At 42.7% G+C, this 18,460-nt stretch overlaps 1 protein-coding gene across 1 annotated transcript in view; it reads right to left on the minus strand.

Annotated features, from left to right (window-relative positions):
• Window positions 1-733: 733 nt before the first annotated feature.
• PPFIBP1 (PPFIA binding protein 1) overlaps window positions 734-18,460 on the minus strand; it is a 74,510-nt gene continuing 56,783 nt past the window's right edge. Inside the window, 15 exon segments of the mRNA XM_033163540.1 lie at window positions 734-1,166; window positions 3,147-3,175; window positions 3,178-3,211; window positions 4,511-4,560; window positions 4,563-4,672; window positions 6,197-6,405; window positions 6,744-6,869; window positions 8,949-9,071; window positions 10,632-10,720; window positions 11,211-11,322; window positions 13,343-13,429; window positions 13,431-13,494; window positions 13,607-13,698; window positions 13,700-13,768; window positions 15,490-15,629. Of these exon segments, the coding sequence (XP_033019431.1) occupies window positions 1,080-1,166; window positions 3,147-3,175; window positions 3,178-3,211; window positions 4,511-4,560; window positions 4,563-4,672; window positions 6,197-6,405; window positions 6,744-6,869; window positions 8,949-9,071; window positions 10,632-10,720; window positions 11,211-11,322; window positions 13,343-13,429; window positions 13,431-13,494; window positions 13,607-13,698; window positions 13,700-13,768; window positions 15,490-15,629 (1,421 nt within the window). The 3' untranslated portion in view covers window positions 734-1,079.

Consider the following 18,460-nt stretch of genomic DNA (forward strand, 5'->3'; position numbering starts at 1 on the left):
AAAAAAAAAAGTAATCAACTTACACTACAATATAAAATTCTGATTTGTATGTACTCAATACATTTTTTTCCTTTTAATAAAAACTGTATAAAAATAAGACAACAAGATTCTGATTTTGTGGATTATATGAGCATTGGTTTAGCCACCAATGAATACTCTAGTTATTTACTTTTGAGCAATTTGTTCAAACGGGAAACCAGGATTTCCAGGATTAGTTTTTTGCCCTGCTGAAATATATACAATGGATGCCAATTCCAGAGGTCTCTAGTTGAATGGTTTTCTTTTCTTTTTGTATTACTTGAAGAAAAGTAAGAGCAGAGCATTCTTTAAGGCGGTACGCGCCAGTCTGGCGTACAGCCCCCTTTTCCCCCCTTGCCACCATCTCTCCATCACCACTTGCCCCCCCCCACACACCTTTGCCACTTCCTTCTGTGCCACCACTTCTCGGGGCTGCAGGCATGGGCTCCCGGAGGTGCTTTGGCACAATGTTTACAATCGCCAAAGTGCCTTCCAGGAAGGTGCCTGACGAACATAAAAAGGCTGCACCAGAGTAGAGGTGCTTTGGCACAATCTTTTTACAATTGGGAAGCACCTTCCTAGAAGGCGCTCTGGCTTCGGCCTTCGGAAGCGGTGGCCGAGGAGGAAGGGAGAGAGTGGGTGGGTGGGTGGGTGGGTAAGTGGCGGTGGAGGGGGGGCATGGTACGTACCAGTACCTATATTTCTTTTTTTTAAAAAAAAACACTGAGTAAGAGAAATACAGATATATGATATGGCACAACTCTGTGAAGGAACATGACAGCAGCAGAGTCATATTAAATATGATACTTTGAAACATGTCACAAGTTTCAACACAAGAGAAAAAATATACACAGGAGGAAAATATACATATTTCCCGCACTGGTATGGATTTTATGGCAACTTTAGAATAGGCAACTCTTCTTACTGTCTCCCAGGAAAATATCACTTCTAACAAACAGAAGCAAAAGCGACCCTTAATGACATGATGTGGTGTCTCCATCGCATCTAACAGTGGCACTCTGAGGACTATCAGAAAGCAGAAGCGTCCAACGCCGACACGGTCACACATTTGAATCCTCATCTGTTATACTGGCACTAGGGGAGCAAGTAGCAAAGTCTTTGAACATTTCATCTTCTTTTAACATGTACTGGAAACAGAAGAAAGGCAAGAATTGGGGAACACTGACTGAAACTCAAGAGCCAAGAAACATCAATGAATTGCACATCTAGCGGCAGGCAGACAAGAAGGCACCGTTCTCTTAGGGCAATGAGGGAGACCTGGGTTACATGACACACTGAAAGCACATGCTCTGCACGGACAGTCTCAGGCAACAGCAGGGAGAAGGTCCCAGACAAAAGGGGTGCCGCCAAAGAGACAAACAACCTAGATGGAACAATGGTTTGGTGCAGTTTAAGATACCCTCATTTATTCAACCATATCTCAGTGGCAGAGCACAGGCTTTTCAGGCAGAAGGTTCAATCCACAGCAATTCCAACTGAAAGATGGGAAAGATGCCCGAAGTGTTGGAATAGCCACTGCCACTCAAAGTATAGTGGACAATTGTGGACTACAGTGGTATCTCGGGTTAGAAACTTAATTCGTTCCGGAGGTCTGTTCTTAACCCGAAACCGTTCTTAACCTGAGGCGCGCTTTCGCTAATGGGGCCTCCCGCTGCCTGGCATGTGATTTCCATTCTCATCCTGAGGCAAAGTTTGCAACCCAGAGCAACTACTTCCGGGTTAGCGGAGTTTGTAACCCAAAGCGTTTGTAACCCAAGGTACAGGGACCAATTATTTGTATAGAAGACAAAATCATGAAGGTGCTGAGAAGTGTGTCACAAAGAATAACCATTCTGAAGGTTTCACTGGGGAAAGCTATGACTCACATCAGTCTAAATTTGCCGCACCAGTGCATCTATACAGTGTCTCTCTCTCTCTCTCTCTCTCTCTATGTGTGGGTGTGGTAATATGCATTATGAAGGCATTTATCAAGAACATTAAATGTGGATTCAGTGGTGGAACTTGGCAGGATGTGGTTTTTGATGACAAGTACAGATGCTACCCAGAAGCACAAAGAAGAGAACACTGAGAAGTATACGAGTTCTCCAACAGCTTGGCTCTCCCTTTCCTAAAAATGACACGTCTGTACCTCAAAGAACTAGTGGAATGACTTAAGATACAGAAATGGATAATCAGCCACCTTAAGGGTAAATGAGTCTGTATATGTATGGTTTATAACCAGCACTAAGCTGGGTACTAATTGGGCTTATCTGGGGATATAATTGGTGCATTTCATTCTTAAATATTTGATTATGAACTGGTCTGAGAGAAACTCTTAGCAAAACATGTGGATTTCCAGAGAGGTGGTGGCCAGTGCACTCCTCCTTGAGCCTAAACTCTAGGCTCAATGTCTGTTCCGTTCCAGACAAACCATGCGCTGTAGATCCAAGAACAAACCTTGGTTACAGGCCAGACTACAAATGCAGGTTGGACAACAAGCTAAAGCCAAACTTGGCTTGCAGCAGGCCACAGCAGCTGCAGAACCAGAGGCAGCAGTGATCCTCTCCAGGAGTTTCATGCAGTGCGTTTGTGCTAAGCAGTTGTTTATCCTAGTGTTATGCAGTAACCAGTTTACAGTCTATTTTTTAAAACATAATAATATGTATGTGTGTGTGTGTGTATGTAGGTAGCTGTGTTGGTCTGCCAGTCAAAACAAACAAAAATTCCTTCAGTAGCACCTTATAGACCAACTAAGTTTGTCTTGGTATGAGCTTTCGTGTGCATATCTGAAGAAGGTGCGTGCACACGAAAGCTCATACCAAGAACAAACTTAGTTGGTTTCTAAGGTGCTACTGGAAGGAATTTTTATTTTATTTTGTTTTGACTATGGTAGACCAACACTACCTGTCACATGCAGTTTTTCCAACTTGGCTGGGCACCATTAGACTCTATGCTAAATGGATTGTCAAAGGAGATTGTTCAAAAATCAGACTATTACTAAGAGCAATCTCCAAGCCACCAACTGAACACCTTGCCATGTACCCTACTACTGAGAATCTCTGTATTGGTCCTAAAGTAGGACTAGCAACATTTAGGGTGTGTCCATTATATTAATTATAAGGGCTTACAGTCAAATTGTTGATGCCTTCAGAAAATGCCCTATTTGCCTCACGGTACCTTCTGAATCTTCCATCTACAAGAAAGAAATAGTTAATGTAATAATTCATGTAAATTCTTCCCTTTTCATACAAGTGTATTAACACATACAAATACAACATTAGGCTATGGCAGCACCCTAGAGAGGAACTAGTCAGTTGAATGCTTTATTGCAAGCTAGGCAATGTTTGGATAAGGAGGTGAGGCTAAGAGAGACTCTGGGAGAGTGTGCATGAGTATCAGCCAACTCCACAATCTCTGCTCCTTTGGAGAAACCAGATAGTTGAAACAAGTTTATGGCCTTGCCTTTGACCACTCAGATGTTTAAACAAACAAAGAACTCAACAGATGCAGTAGCAGCAGCAGCAGTGCAGGCCAACCAGCAAGACAGAGACCAAGAAAATACTGTACCTAGCTGTTAAGAATTTCACATTAAGAGTACCCCACAAAAAACTTATTCAGAAGCAAGCACTGATAAGGGAAGAGAAACCATCTGCAACACAGTACCTTTTATAAGCTTGAGAGAGGGACAGGGAGCTGAAGAAAATTGATGACTGCTGCAAGGGGAGGAAGGCTAAGTGTCAGAATGTCATGAGCAAGAGGAAAGCAGGAAAATGCCACAAAGGTTGAAGGTGGAGCTTGAGGAACTGCATAAGGGGAAAGGGGGCATGCAAGTTCAACTAGAGGATGAGCCGCCAGTGGCACCTGCGGTTACGTACTTAATTGGTACCTGCAAAGTACGCAACCCGAAAATCACACTTTGCACATGCGTGAACTGCGGAGACGCGGCACACCGAAAACCACTTCCGGGTTTACCAGAGTACGTAACCGAAAATACGTAAGCCGAAGCGGACGGAACCCGAGGTATGACTGTATGGTGATGTGGACAGAATATAGGACTAGGACTGGGAACTCCTGGCTTCAAATTGCTGCTCAGCCATAAAGTTCTCTGGGTAGCCTCGAACCACTCAGTCTCTGTCACAGTTATGAGGGTAAAATGGAACACTTCTCCCACACAAAAATGAACACACCCCTGTGTCCTTAGCAAAAAGACAGACCATCAATGTAAAGAAAGAACTCTCAAAGACACCAATAATTTTGACGGTGGAGAAAACTGAAATTCAGGTTTCTCTTGTTGGTTGATAGCTAACATCTAGATGCCCCTAAAGAAGCCCTGAACTGATTTATCAAGGGTTAGATAACAGTTTTTAAAGTACTAGTACATTACAAGACTGCTAAACACAAACTGCAGAATATGAAAATATCAGGAAGAGGGGGAGCACATGCATACAGAAAAAAACGATTGTTTCAACTTACTGCAACAACCATTACCTGCCAGTCTGTCCAGATCATCCTCATCAACATCGGATATCTAAGCAGGTTTCATCCCTTCTTTGATCCCATTCCGGATGCCTGTCCCAAATCCATTGAACAAACATATTCTTCCCCATCTTCCTGCTTCTTCTTCCTTAAATTTCCAAAATTACTAAAGCAAGTTCTTTGGCTGAAAAATACAGACAAAAAAAACCGTTATGAAGTCAACAACCAGATAATTTATTTCCTGATAACATATCTAAAATCTTTTAAAAATCTATAATAAAGGCACCAAAACAATCAAGAATTCCTCAAACATATTGTCAGGGAACCACCCTCATCGCAGAGCAGCGTGGAGTCAGTACATTCTGAGTATAGGGAAACCCCGTCCGGTCACCTGAGCAATTCCTCGTTGTCCAGTGGGGGTGGAGCGATCCCTCTAGTGGGGAAGAGGGACTGCGGGGAGGCAGGGAGTGCGGGGCTTTAGCAGGGTAGCAGAGCCCTCACGCCAAGCAGGATCAAGGGAAGGCACACCTTTCCGGCGCCCCAACTGCATAGAGGGGTTCAGCGCAGGGGAGATAGGGGATTCCGTTTCCGCAGCTTTTATGTTGGTCCAAAAACCAGAAAGACTCATTCCTGGACTCTGAATTAGGATGAGTCCAGAGTGATCTCTGATGCTCAGCACTGTATACATCTGCACAATAAATGCTTTATAGCAAAGAGCCACGGATTGGCTGGTGTACTCATGAGCAACACCTGAGAACCTTACACATATATTCTCGCAGAAGCTGGTTGGAAAAATTGGAGCAAGATTCCTCATAAAACAGAATATAGGATTAAAAAAATATCTTTCATGTTAATTAAGAAGTTCCATAATTAAGAAGATCCCAGGAGAAGCTACTTAAAGAGCTGGTTGCTGTATTCTTCATGGACATGATGCACCACAAATGACTAAGATAGCAGATGGGCTACTAAAGATTTTGTAAATAGGTTACTACTTCTGTAAACTTGTTTTTATCTTTCAGTTTCCAGTGAAATTTGAAACGCTGACACAACCTTGCAGTACCATTGTGACATTTAAAAAATACATTGCAAGAGGCGACAGAATCCTATCAATAATTTATAGTGAATAATCTATAAGCATATATCAAAGGCCTATAAAACACATCTTAAGTGGCATGAATAACCTGCTATTAAAGAAAGAAAGAAGAAGAAAAGAAAAAGAAAAGAAAAGAAACAAAAGAAAAGAAAGAAAGAAAGAAAGAAAGAAAGAAGAAAAAGAAAGAAAGAAAGAAAAGAAGAAGAAGAAAGAAAAAAAGAAAGAAAGAAAGAAAGAAAAGTATAAAACATAAAATAACTGTTAGCGTAGTTTTGTAGAGAGGATATGTGGCAATGACATACTGTCTATGCTACCATGCAGCACCTCTCTACGAAACCAGGAAAACTATCTACCACCATAGAGTCATAAATCTGTAGCACTGGAAGGGACCACAAGGGTCATCTAGTCCAACACCCCCCCCCGAGATTGAGAGTCTTATTCTCTACCAATTGAGCTACCCTCTGTTCAGAGATTAAATCAAGCCAAGCCAAGTTCTTTATCACTCAACTAATTTTCTATTAGCCCCTTAAAAACCTCAACAATAGGAAGCAGCACTCTTGACTACCATAACAGCACATGCAAGACTGTTCCATGTGATAGCAAAGGGACTTCCAAGGCTCTGGCCGTACCTTCACTTTGGCTGTAGCTGTTAAAAGGACATAATCCGGAGATTCCATGGCTTCCCGCTTTTGCTGCTGGGCCTCTTGACCAATCAGCAAATTAAAATGGGTGGCCAAGTGCCGCCTCAGGAGGGTCTTGTTGGGTGGGATGTTCAGCAGCTGAGCCATGGTCTCCACATTGAAACGAGGTTCCAAAACCTGCGGAGGAAAACCAGCATTTCAGAACCAAGATTTGTATTACGTTTTGATGAAGCAATTTCCTCAACCGTTCTAAAGATCTGAACCAACAAGAAAGGTGTAAAGGCATGGGTTGGTGTGTTTTTGGGGGGAGGGGGTTGGGGGATGACGAAAACAAGGCCTGAATATTTACAAAATACCTATGACACAATTACCATGACTTTTAGAAAACCCTACCTAGGAACAAACAAAAAAACCTAGGAACAAAAACAGGTATTACATTCCTCTTATAGCCCGATTATATAATTTATTTACTATTTGTGTCTGAAAATGAAATATAAAATGTCACACCCGCTTACCATTAGCCCTCCATGAACGCCACTCCCTCTCAAATTAGGAGCATATTCTGCGAGGTCAACTGACCGCAACCACTCCATCACCCGATGATTGGTCCACTGTGAAACCTCTGACGGTGTGATGTTATTCTACCAATAAGAACCACATTTAACTTAGAAACAATGCACTGCTTTTAGTTCTTCTTCTTTTAGTTCTGCCGTTAATCCAGCCTCCACTTTTCTTATTTCAACTGACCTTTCTGCCCCAAAGTGCTCAGAGCCAAGCTACCGGATCGAGATCGGATGATGAGCTGCACCTGCAAAATGTGTCCCCCACCCTGGGTGAGGGGTTAAAGGTGTTGCACTGGCTGCTTATAGGCTACCAACCCCAAGTCAAGGTGTTGACTAACATACTACGCCTTAAATAATTTGGGACCCAGATTCCCAAAGGAGCACCACCAGCCTGTCTATTAAGATCAGGAGGAGAAGCGGGGTGGCCGAGGACAGGGCCTTAGCAGAGGTGGTGCTTGAGCTGCCAGCTCCCTCCCTCCTGAGGTACGACTGCTGTCTACGTTGTTCATCTTCTGGTGCCAATTGAGGACCTATTCACCCAAGCCTTTGTGTGTGATGATGTGCTTTAACAACCCTGTTTCTGCAGTCCTAGGGTACAGAAATAGGATTTTTAAAGCCCCTGGTGGCCTGAAAGATGCTGGTGTTGGGTTACGTGTGTTGTTGTGCCGCACTGACATAAATGATGTACCTAATGAAGAAGAAGAAGAAGAGTTTGGATTTGATATCCCGCTTTATCACTACCCGAAGGAGTCTCAAAGCGGCTAACATTCTCCTTTCCCTTCCTCCCCCACAACAAACATTCTGTGGGGTGAGTGGGGCTGAGAGACTTCAAAGAAATGTGACTAGCCCAAGGTCACCCAGCAGCTGCATGTGGAGGAGCGGAGACACGAACCCGGTTCACCAGATTACGAGTCTACCGCTCTTAACCACTACACCAGACAATGAATTTACTTTGGAACACCTTCATCTAAGAGATGGGATTAAAGTGAAACTGCAATTCATATCTTCCGCCTCCAAACCAAACAATCCTGTATTTATTTTATTATAATATTTTTATTGGGTTTTCTGCAAAGGTAACAAAAATCACAATGAAACAAAAAAGCAAACACTAACAAATACTACAACAACAAACTAAAAAAAGGGGGGGGGGAGAAGAAGAAAAGTTAGCATCAGAACAATTATCCAAATCCCATGACTTCCCTTCTCCCCTGGTTCCTTAAAAAAAAATATTAAACTACATATCATTTCTACTCCAAATTTCTATTTTAACCTCAAGCTTCCTTTACCATCTCTAAAATTACAAGTGTTTTAAAAATCCTGCCAATGTATTAAGATGTTTGGAATACTTTTGTAAATATATAATAAACATTTCCCACTCTTTTTTAAAATTTTGAACAATCCTGTATTTATGACTCATGTTGATCATATGCAGTGCAATTTTTTTGCCGGAACTCACCATGAACGCCTCCCTTGTTTTCTTATAATGTCAATGGTGCCCATCAAAGAGATGCCGGATCTGAGTTCCGGTGAGTTCCAGCTGAAAAAAGCCCTGATCATATGACGTCATATATATGTGTGTGGAAAATAAGGGCTTGGGGCTTTTAAAATTCACCCACTTACTTCCCACATCTTTCAACTAGACTCTCCTGCATTAAATAAATAGTAAAGAAAACAAATCTCCAGGCAAATAGAAAATTAGAACATCATGGAGAAACCTGGAAGTCTTCTTAAGTTCCTCATGCAGTGGTCTAGTTCCCCACCTTCACTTTCAAGTCTGGAATTCCATAAAGGGCTTATCATGGGATATTAACAGCAGCAGCAGCAGCAACCACCAAAGAAGCGCTAATCTCACATTCATATTTTCATAGAAATACTAGTGAGCAAATACTTTGCAGAAAGAAACACCAAAGGAGGCAAACTAAATGTTTATCTCAGTTCTAGAGGTTTAAAACATAATAAGGAATAAGGATATTAATCCATACTGACAGTCAGTGATCAATGTATGGCCTGCTAAATAAAGGAAAGGATCAAGAGTCAAAGTAGGGCAAAATATTCTGGGCAAGAAAATGAAGGAAACACACAAGCACTGACTGTCAGAGCAAACATTGCAATGAATCAATGAGATGTGTAAGTAGGTAAGTAAGTAAAAGTGGTCACCTCATCCGATGGTCTCCTGCGCAGACAGTTGGGTTCAAAGTTATTTATTCTTAGAACTTGAATGGCACGTTTGATGCTAAGGTGGTGGAGGACACTCACAACTTTCAAAGACAGTAAGTCATCCTGCATAGGTGATGGGGGTGGGGGAGGACACATAAACGAGATCAAGAACAATAAATGAGACCCAGAAGACTGGAAGAGTCAGATACCAACATGAATGCTGTCCTTAGGATTCCCCTGAGGGTATAAGAACATAAGAACACTTCTGTTGGGTTAGGCAAAGGGCCTATTTAGACCAGCATCCTGTTCTCACAGTGGCCTACCAGAAGCCCAAGGGAAGCTTGCAAGCAGGACCTGAAAGCAACAGAATTTTCTCACTTGATATTCCAGCAGCAGGTAGAACACAGCCATGGCTAGTAGACATTCATAGCCTATCTTCTATGAAGGTGCCTAACCTTTTATCTGAGGGACAGCTCAGCCAGTAGACCAGGGTCAGCAGCCGTGGGCCAGTCCACCGTCCCTCAGACCATGTGGTAGGCCGGAATATATATATATATATATTTTGGGAAAGAACAAATTCCTATGCTCCACAAATAACCCAGAGATGCATTTTAAATAAAAGGACACATTCTACTCATGTAAAAACACGCTGATTCCCAGACTGTCCACAGGCCGGATTTAGAAGGCAATTGGGCTGCATCCGGCCCCTGGGCCTTAGGTTGCCTACCCCTGTGGTAGACCATGAGACTCTTAATCTTAGGGTCATGGGTTTGAGTCCCACATTGGATGAAAAATTCCTGCATTGCAGGGGGTTGGACTAGATGACCCCTGTGGTCCCTTCCAACTCTACAAGTCTGTGATTGTAGATCACAGAATAATAAAGCCATCCAAGATGGTGGCTATCACAGCACCATGTTTTCTATGTTGTATTGAAGTGCAAAGTGCATATACGCACTGTCAGAGGACTGCCCTCGCCGGAAGGCAAGGAGTTGCCAGGGCTTCATCATCGCGAGCCCCGTCTCAGATGCTGAGGAATTCATCTTCATCCAGTGGGGGAAGCAGTGATCCCTCTAGTGGGGAGGGGGAGATGGGAGCAGGAAATAGGAGTCAGGGCTCTGAGAGGGGAAGAGAGCCCTCACACCGAGGGTAGGCGGGGGTTCCGCATCCCTCGCCTTTTATGCTGGGCAAAGAACCGGAAGGGGTCATTCCCGGACTCTGCCGAAGGATGAGCTGGACGTTCTTTTCTTAGCTGCACTGTATATATCTGCACAATAAAGGAACTTAGTTTCAGAAGTCTCTGCGTCAGCCTGGTTACTCATGAGCAGCCACTAAAAAACCGTACATGCACTATGTGAAGAAGTACTTTGTTGTTCTAATTCTTGCAACATTCAGCTTCATTTCCTGGCACTGAGTTAAGAGGGAAAACAGCTCGCTATCCACTTTCTCCACATGATGCCTAATCTAATACACCTCTATCATGTCAGAGGTACCAATTGGGCACATTTCCACAAATTACAGCAAACATGGAAGAATGGGTGGAATTACTTTATGATAGAAGAGTAAATGTTTTGGGAAGGCATATGGGATGGGGGATTAGGATACATGTTTCAGGGGAGGAAGGAAGTCAAACTAGGGTACTCTGAATGAAAAAAAATGGCAGGAAAGTAAAGGACACTTGCTTACGATAGTCATATAATGAAGCATTCGGCCATCAACTTTTCCTTCATCAAACTGGGTCTTATATTGGGGTAATCCAATATCATCCAACCACCCTGAAAATAAAAAGATACAGTCACTATGCAATGATTTGTGGCAATATGAAGGCAGGCTTTTGTCAGTGGTGGTCCCAGTGTTGCGGAATGCCCTCCTGCTGTAATATGAGAGGACCCCCAATCCGTATTGGCATTCCAGCGGCTCTTGAAGACACACTTGTTCATGCAATTGTTTTATTGTGTATTTAAATATGCAAGAATTTAATAATTGACTTTCCACTCGTAATTGCAAATTTGCTTAGCTAGGTATTTCAGCTTTTTCGGGAACAGATGTGTGTTACTTTGGTGCACAGGTACACTCCACCTTTTGTTTGTAACATAAACCTAACCCACAAAACTGCCTAGATGTAACTTAAAACAAAAGCATGCTGCACATGCTGCAACAATGCTACAAAGTGCACACAAGGGTCCTTGCAAGTGGTTGGGGGAGTACACAGGCAAACTCTTCACGCATGAAGGTGAAATGGCAAAAGAAATAAGAAGACCTTACTTGTAACCCAGTTGTAATCCAGTTTTCCATGGTGTTCTCATTCTTCTGATCCTAATGCCTGAAGAGCGAGCTGAAGTTTTTTCCGGTGCAATGGATGCTTTATTCCAAGTTCCTACATGTGGGACAAAAACCAGCTTGCATTTAAAAGATACTTATATTTGCTGCTAAAACCTCAGTGAAGATAATGGGAAACCTTGTTGAGTATCTCTATAAAAATGAAGTTTATATGACAGTTGTCCATTTACTTTTATCCCTCCTGCAGACCACAATGGAGGGAAAAGAAAACTTCCCTCATCCAAAAGTGGGGATTAACTGCCACCTCCCATCCTGGCCACAGCAAATGGCCCTTAGTGGGGCAACCACTACATCCAAGGAATCCTCCTCTCCAACACCACAGGATTGCCCTGCTAATTTCTCTATCCATTCTTGTTTATGTTTTTTCTATAATATAATGTATATATATAATATAATGAATTTTGCTTCCACTGAAAAGGAGTGTTAGAAACTCAGCTTTATAAGGTAGGTGTCAAATGGCTTCTTAAACCAAGGTTGCAGTCACCAAACCAGAATGTGTAGTTGCCATTTTGGAGCAAGACGGCTGTCAAGTCTTATTTTTAAATGACGCACTGATTGTGATTAATTCTCAGTTAAACATCTGGCTGGATCAGATGACCACCTTGAGCTAGGTTAAGAGCTTTGAGAACTTGAAGAAGAAAAGTCCCTTGATCCAGGGACAGTCCACATATATTTGGCCTATTCCGACCTCTTTTTCTTAATAAAGTAGGAATATTCTTCACAACTGTGAGCAGAGTAGTGGGGTGGGGTAAGTGAAGACAAGCGACAACAATTAGCTATAACATTGTCCATTGTTCCTGCTCAGGCTGCACAAAAGAAGCATTTTGGTTCCTGAAATTCATTCTGATTGTGCAAGTAAAATACAACTGATAGAATTCTAGATGTGGTCTTAGTGTGTGAACACAGTCCAGAGCCATGGATCCACATGCAGCTCCAGGTGGAGGTGATGTCTGGTGCCATCCTGGTGCCCAGGCATCTTCACTTGGTCATGTGGCTGATAGCCCAGAGCGAAATGTGCCTGGTGCCTGGGGAATTCTGAACACTGAGTACCTCCCATTCACATTTGACTGGAGCCAAGTCTTGATATTGGTTCTTTTAAAAATGCAAGCATGTGTTGAAAAGCTAAATGGAAGAAGAAGAAGAAGAAGAGTTTGGATTTGATATCCCGCTTTTCACTACCCGAAGGAGGTCTCAAAGCGGCTAACATTCTCCTTTCCCTTCCTCCCCCACAACACACTCTGTGAGGTGAGTGGGGCTGAGAGACTTCAGAGAAGTGTGACTAGCCCAAGGTCACCCAGCAGCTGCATGTGGAGGATGTGGAGACGCGAACCCGGTTCCCCCAGATAACGAGTCTACCGCTCTTAACCACTACACCACACTGGAGCACGGAGACCAGGAATGGCTCCTCCATAAGGTCTGGTCCAGTGAACAAAATGAAGCTGGGGGGAAAGCACACGCTCGGGTGGGGACAAAAAGTGAGAGGCATACGTGCTTTGCAACCAATTGTCAATAATTTCACAGTCCCCTTGCACTGAGCAATCCCAAATTGGACTCGGCTGCAATACTCAGGCTAGGGTTTTTCAGCAGCAGTGTTGCAATGACAGACAAACTCTTCAAGGAAGCTTGCAGGTGGCCGTGCTACTGCTCAGTTCGTATGGATAGTAATAATTGTTTGTTCCAGGCATTTTAAAAGCATGAGGGTGCATTGGAACAATCTACATATTGTTGCTATTCTTACATTTTAATTGTTTTTTAAAAATTGCATTCCAATATTCTTGTACAAAACCTTGAGCATTTCTATAGCAAAGTGATTGATCCATTTTTTGTTTTTCACAAAATGCAGCTTGGAAAAAGCAGCCCACATCCATTGTACTGTATTTTCTCATAGCCCAGCCTGCTGCCACTGGCTGATAGTACATCAGTATACCTAACCATGATAGTTTCCTTCTGTTAAACAAATACTTTAGCCACCATTTAACATACACAATTGGGTGATTGACACAATGTTGTAATTGTCACTCAAGATTGCCTATGCAAGAAACAAACTGGATCCTTACCTTCTCTAAATCAGTCTGAGACGCTTGCAACAGAGTCTGTCCAGAAAGTATCCAGTGTTTGCCATGACCTATGTAGGAACCCAAGCCCCTGTTCATGAAGCCAGTTGCAAACTTGCTCCTTTGTCCATTTAGCAAATGGCATGTCCAATTCACTAAAATTAAGTTGAGAATTCACATGTTATAGAAGCGTGACACATTTAAAGCATTTTCCTCCAACTGCATGCATAAACATAATCTAAAAATTGAAAATTATTTGTGTCTTACTTATTTGTTTGTCCAAGATCTCTCGACCAGCCTAATCTTGGTCCTGCTGTTGCTCTTATTCCTCCCCTTTTGAACTCAGTCTCTGTCATGTCATTCTGGATTAAACGTGGTAGACTGGCTTCTCCTGAGTCTAAGCAAAGGCCAAGATAAGGGAAAGCCATTAAAAGAAGTATACAATTAGTAGTATGAAGAGTGTAAGAAGTGCCATCTAGGGCAGCCTCCTGTCTGACACAGACGCCAACCAGATGCTTCCAGAGAGGGTGAAAAAGCTCACCCGCAGGACTTAAGCACTGTGAAGGTAAAAGGTAAGGACCCCTGGATGGCTAAGTCCAGTCAAAGGCAACTATGAGGTTTTGTGGCGCTCCTCTTGGTTCAAGTCGAGGGAGCCGGTGTTTGTCCACAGACAGCTTCCGGGTCATGACTAAACCGCTTCGGGCACAACAGAACACCATGACGGAAGCCAGAGCACAAGGAAAACACTGTTTTCAGCGCTGTAACCAACCAAGTAAACCAGCATATTTATTTATACCTCCATATATACAATCTATATTCTGTTTAGCACCATAGTTTCTAGGTGAACAGAAACTATGGAACTATGAAAGAGATAGTGTCTGAAGTAATGAGCCAACCCACAAATACAGCTAAGGCTTTCCCACTCTATTTCTCTGTCACTACTAGGAAAATTAACCTTGTCATATAGGCTATAACGTGATCCAATTGTTAACTTCACTTGTCAATATTAACTTTATTTTATTTTGTTCCATTTATGAATCAATTCTTATAAAACAACTTAAAGTGATTTAACCCTTAAAACAATCAACAATTAAACAATTAAAACAACTTTAACTCCAATGTAGATACCAATTGGGATATTTATTATTTTTAAACTCCACTTAAAACATTTACTCGAAATTGGTTGTCAGTTTGTGCCAAAAGATGAGATGGTGCCTGTACAGCACAAACCCTTCTGTTAAGTTGATATCTGCAGAAGGTATGTGCAAAGCGCAGTGACTGGTTGGGTAGGTAAGGGATAAGAATGACCTTTAGGTATCCTGGTCCCAAGCTGTGTAGGACTTTGTACACCAGTACCCGGCCCATGCAAGGGAGGGAGCCAGCCAGGTACACTTGCTTGGGCCCTGAGAGGGCGAAGCCGGCAAGGTCCCCTCACCTGCTAGACTTATATTCTCATGCCAAGAATGCTCCATGTCTCCCAGTTGACTGGGGACTCCTACCCAGGCCGTCAGATAAGCTCTGCATGGGCCTGCCAATACCTGGTTAATAAAGGTAAAAGGTAAAGGAACCCTAGACGGTTAAGTCTGGTCAAATGCGACTACGGGGTTGCAGTTTTCATCTCACTTTCAGGCCAAGGGAGCTGATGTTTGTCCACAGACAAGCTTTCCATGTCATGTGGCCAGCATGACAAAACTGCTTCTGAAGCAATGGAACATTGTGATGGAAACCAGAGCACACAAAAACAACCGTTTACCTTCTTGCCACAGTGGTACCTATTTATCTACTTGCACTGGCATGCCTTTCAGCTGCTAGGTTTGGCAGGAGCTGGGACAGAGCAATGGGAGCTCACTCCGTCATGGGGATTCAAACTGCCCACCTTCCAATCAGCAAGCCCAAGAGGCTTAGTGGTTTAGACACAGTGCCACCCGTGTCCCTACACCTGGTTAATATTAACTGCTGTTACTGTCAATGCTGATTTCAGGCTTAACTGTAGTTAAGAAGAGTGGGCAAGGTATTTACACCAGAGGAAGGGGGCAGGCAATCCATCCCTAAGCATAGTTAAGAAAAGCCCCAGCATCATATTCACATCAGCATCAGAGCAGAACTCTGGACTGGCATCCTCTACTCAACAACATAATGAATTGAGTTACCTTCCAACAACTTCTTGATTCCTCTTGCTTTCTTTTGGAGTCAGGAGAAGGTGGAGTCAGAGGCCCATCTGCTGTACCTTTTGGTCGAGGCGGCAAGCCAGCCAAATCGAGGTGGTCTGCAAATCCTTTTTCTGTCTCAGCTATTAAATAAAAGCAAATCTCAATTAATAGTATGTCAGTCTGTAGCTCTTCAACTGGATTACCTTAAGTTTCCATTTCTAATTTGTGAAATAACCTTGGCTAAAAAGTGACATGAATGGAAAGAAAGGTAATTTAATTGTGTGCTCCTTTTACTTGGCATTTAAAGTATCATTCAATTAAAGATCTTCTTAATAAACTAATACTGATTATCTCTGCTATGACTGATCTTTATCCCATCTCCCTTTATTACAAAAGTATACAATACACTAACTATAGTCCTAAGGCAAACACATGGTAAACATGTGTATAGCTTTCTGTGACTGTCTGGAAGGCAAAGGCTTTTACAGCAACTGTGTTGACAGCCCTTCATGTATCTGATAAAAGTCCAGGAATAAGAAGATATAGAATACGGTTAGGTGATCATTGTTGGAGATTCATTCCCCATGTCTATAGTCATGGGATTGTTGTCTATCACATGACGGTATGTGTTTTCATTCCACAGAGTGGGAAGTGACGGAGACAGGATGTTTGTGTTACTGTGTTCCATGAAGTTGGACTATTGTCCTTTGTTCTTTCTCTTTGCTGCCTGATGCTAGAGAGAGAAGGAGCCATGTTGCAGTGCTCCGTGTGTGTTTATATGTAAATAAAGTACCAGTAGATTAGCCAAAATGCTGAATTGCTGTGGTCTGTTTATGCATGCTGCGAAGACTCTGCGGATCCCTAAGTGTGCTGATGCTTCTTGGTATCAGTCACTGTGATGTTCGGGCAGAAGAAAGCTTTTGAAGCTCCCGAACAATCGACCAGGAGGGAAAGAACATGCCAGTCAGGCATGTGTCTCTGCCAGGGTCCTACACGAGAGTAGGACGCTCCTGCTAACATGGTTATGGGCCCAGAGATCAGAGCCACAGAACCAGTACAAGCAGAGGAAGGACTGGGGGCTGCTTCTGTCCTGGTTGGGGGTTTCCTGGAACTGGCAGCGTGAAGTCAGCCTCTTCAGAGACAGAAGAGAAAAAGGCAGCTACATGGAGACTGTGTGAGTACAGTGAGGTGCCACAAAGTGAAAGTAAAGATTAGACCGGACTGTGTTTGTGCAGCTGCCAAGTATCTCGCATAGAAGAAGCTGTTTGATAAAGAGCTTAATGATGTAACACTAGATGTGCAAGAGGTTGATACAGTGCAACTGAAAACAACAAAACAAAAAAGCATGCTGTCTTTTAACCAGATGTTGAGGAACAACTTGCTGCCATCCCCGGCCATTGACCATCCTTGCTGGGGTTCATGGGAGTTGTACTTCAGCAATATCTGGAGGATGAAAACTTCCCCACACCTACTTTAGGTGAAAACCCACCTAAACCCATCCAGGAAGAAGCTGAAAACATTTTGTTTTTATAGGCTTTTAAATGTCTAATTTCTGTTGCTATTTTGATTTTATAAAATGTGTCCTACACAGTTCTAACTTGTATTTTGCATTGATTTGATCATTTTTAACTGTAGTGATTGCATTTTTGTTTGTTTGCTGTGAGCCACTCTGGATGCTCTATGAACAGAAAAGGGGTTTAAAAACATTAACATTGACATTTATGTTGCTCTAGCATCAGCGAAGCCAATAAAGTCATCCAGGACTGGAACCATTTCTGAAGCTGCTGACAATCCCCCTACTACTGAGCAAATAATTTATAAAAGATAGTAACATTTAGGATTGGGCAAACAACTTATTTACATACGTTTGTCTTTTTTTAAAAGAAGCTAAAGATACACCAGCAATGCAATGCTTCAGCAGAGATGTAACAGGAAATGCCATACAAAAAGGGATAGAAAACAACAAACCAACAACACGCCAAGTACCTCTTTTCACATTACACAATAGCAAACCCAGGTTTGCCAGTAGAAGGGCACTCAACAGAGAGCCATAGCACTAACTCCCGAATGACCACACATGTATGATATGTGTGTTTGCAAACACATCTGTCCTCACCTCAAGCTCATAGCTTACCATTTCACATGGGACTATTAGCTGCATAGCTAAACATGTATGTGTGAACTCTCTCTACAAGAAGCTTAAAAAGAATGCTCAAAAGCAATGACAAGAACGCTACCATATAAAATTATTCAAAGGAGTAAACAGTAATAGCCAAAAATGAATTATAATGCAGTTATCTGCAAGTTATCCAGAGCAGCTAGAAAAAGTCATTGATACCCAGGATAAGCTACACAGATAAGTCAAGCAGGCTGCTTGGATTACGTGAACGGAGGCCATGTTCCATTGATTCTTTAAAACCTGTAATTTTTACAGTGGGTCCTAAATCTATTGGTAGGAAGCAAGTTCCATTGATTTCTTTGCCCTGTGTTGCCTTCTCATTTGGTCTCCTCCAGATGCTGTGGGCTGAAACTCCCCACAGCCCCACCCAGCATGGCCAATAGTGAGGGTTGATGGGAGCTGGAATCTGACAACATCTGGAGGGCACCAGTTGGGGTAAGCTGCACAAGAGTCTGCAACCATCCCTGCGGGAAGAAAGGAACAAATGAACCGGTCTGTGCAGCAACACGGGCTCAAGGAATACTTGGACTTGCTCTTCTTTTTATATAACACGACTTGGGGCCTGATGCCTGAATCATCTCATCTCCTTCATGTCAAGGTTGCCTCTAGGCAAAACACATTTAGTCCCCGTTATGTCAGAAAGATGCTGCAATTCTTGACCATTAACACTTGGTTTGGATTTTCTCAAACACTTTTCTATGGCAGTTCTTGTTAGTATAGGCCATTACAACTAAACAATGCAGCCAGATTTTAGTAGTGTGCATGAGCGGCAAAGAAATGGATGAATGTTCC

Source organism: Lacerta agilis, chromosome 10, assembly GCF_009819535.1.
Source record: "Lacerta agilis isolate rLacAgi1 chromosome 10, rLacAgi1.pri, whole genome shotgun sequence".
Taxonomy (NCBI): domain Eukaryota; kingdom Metazoa; phylum Chordata; class Lepidosauria; order Squamata; family Lacertidae; genus Lacerta; species Lacerta agilis.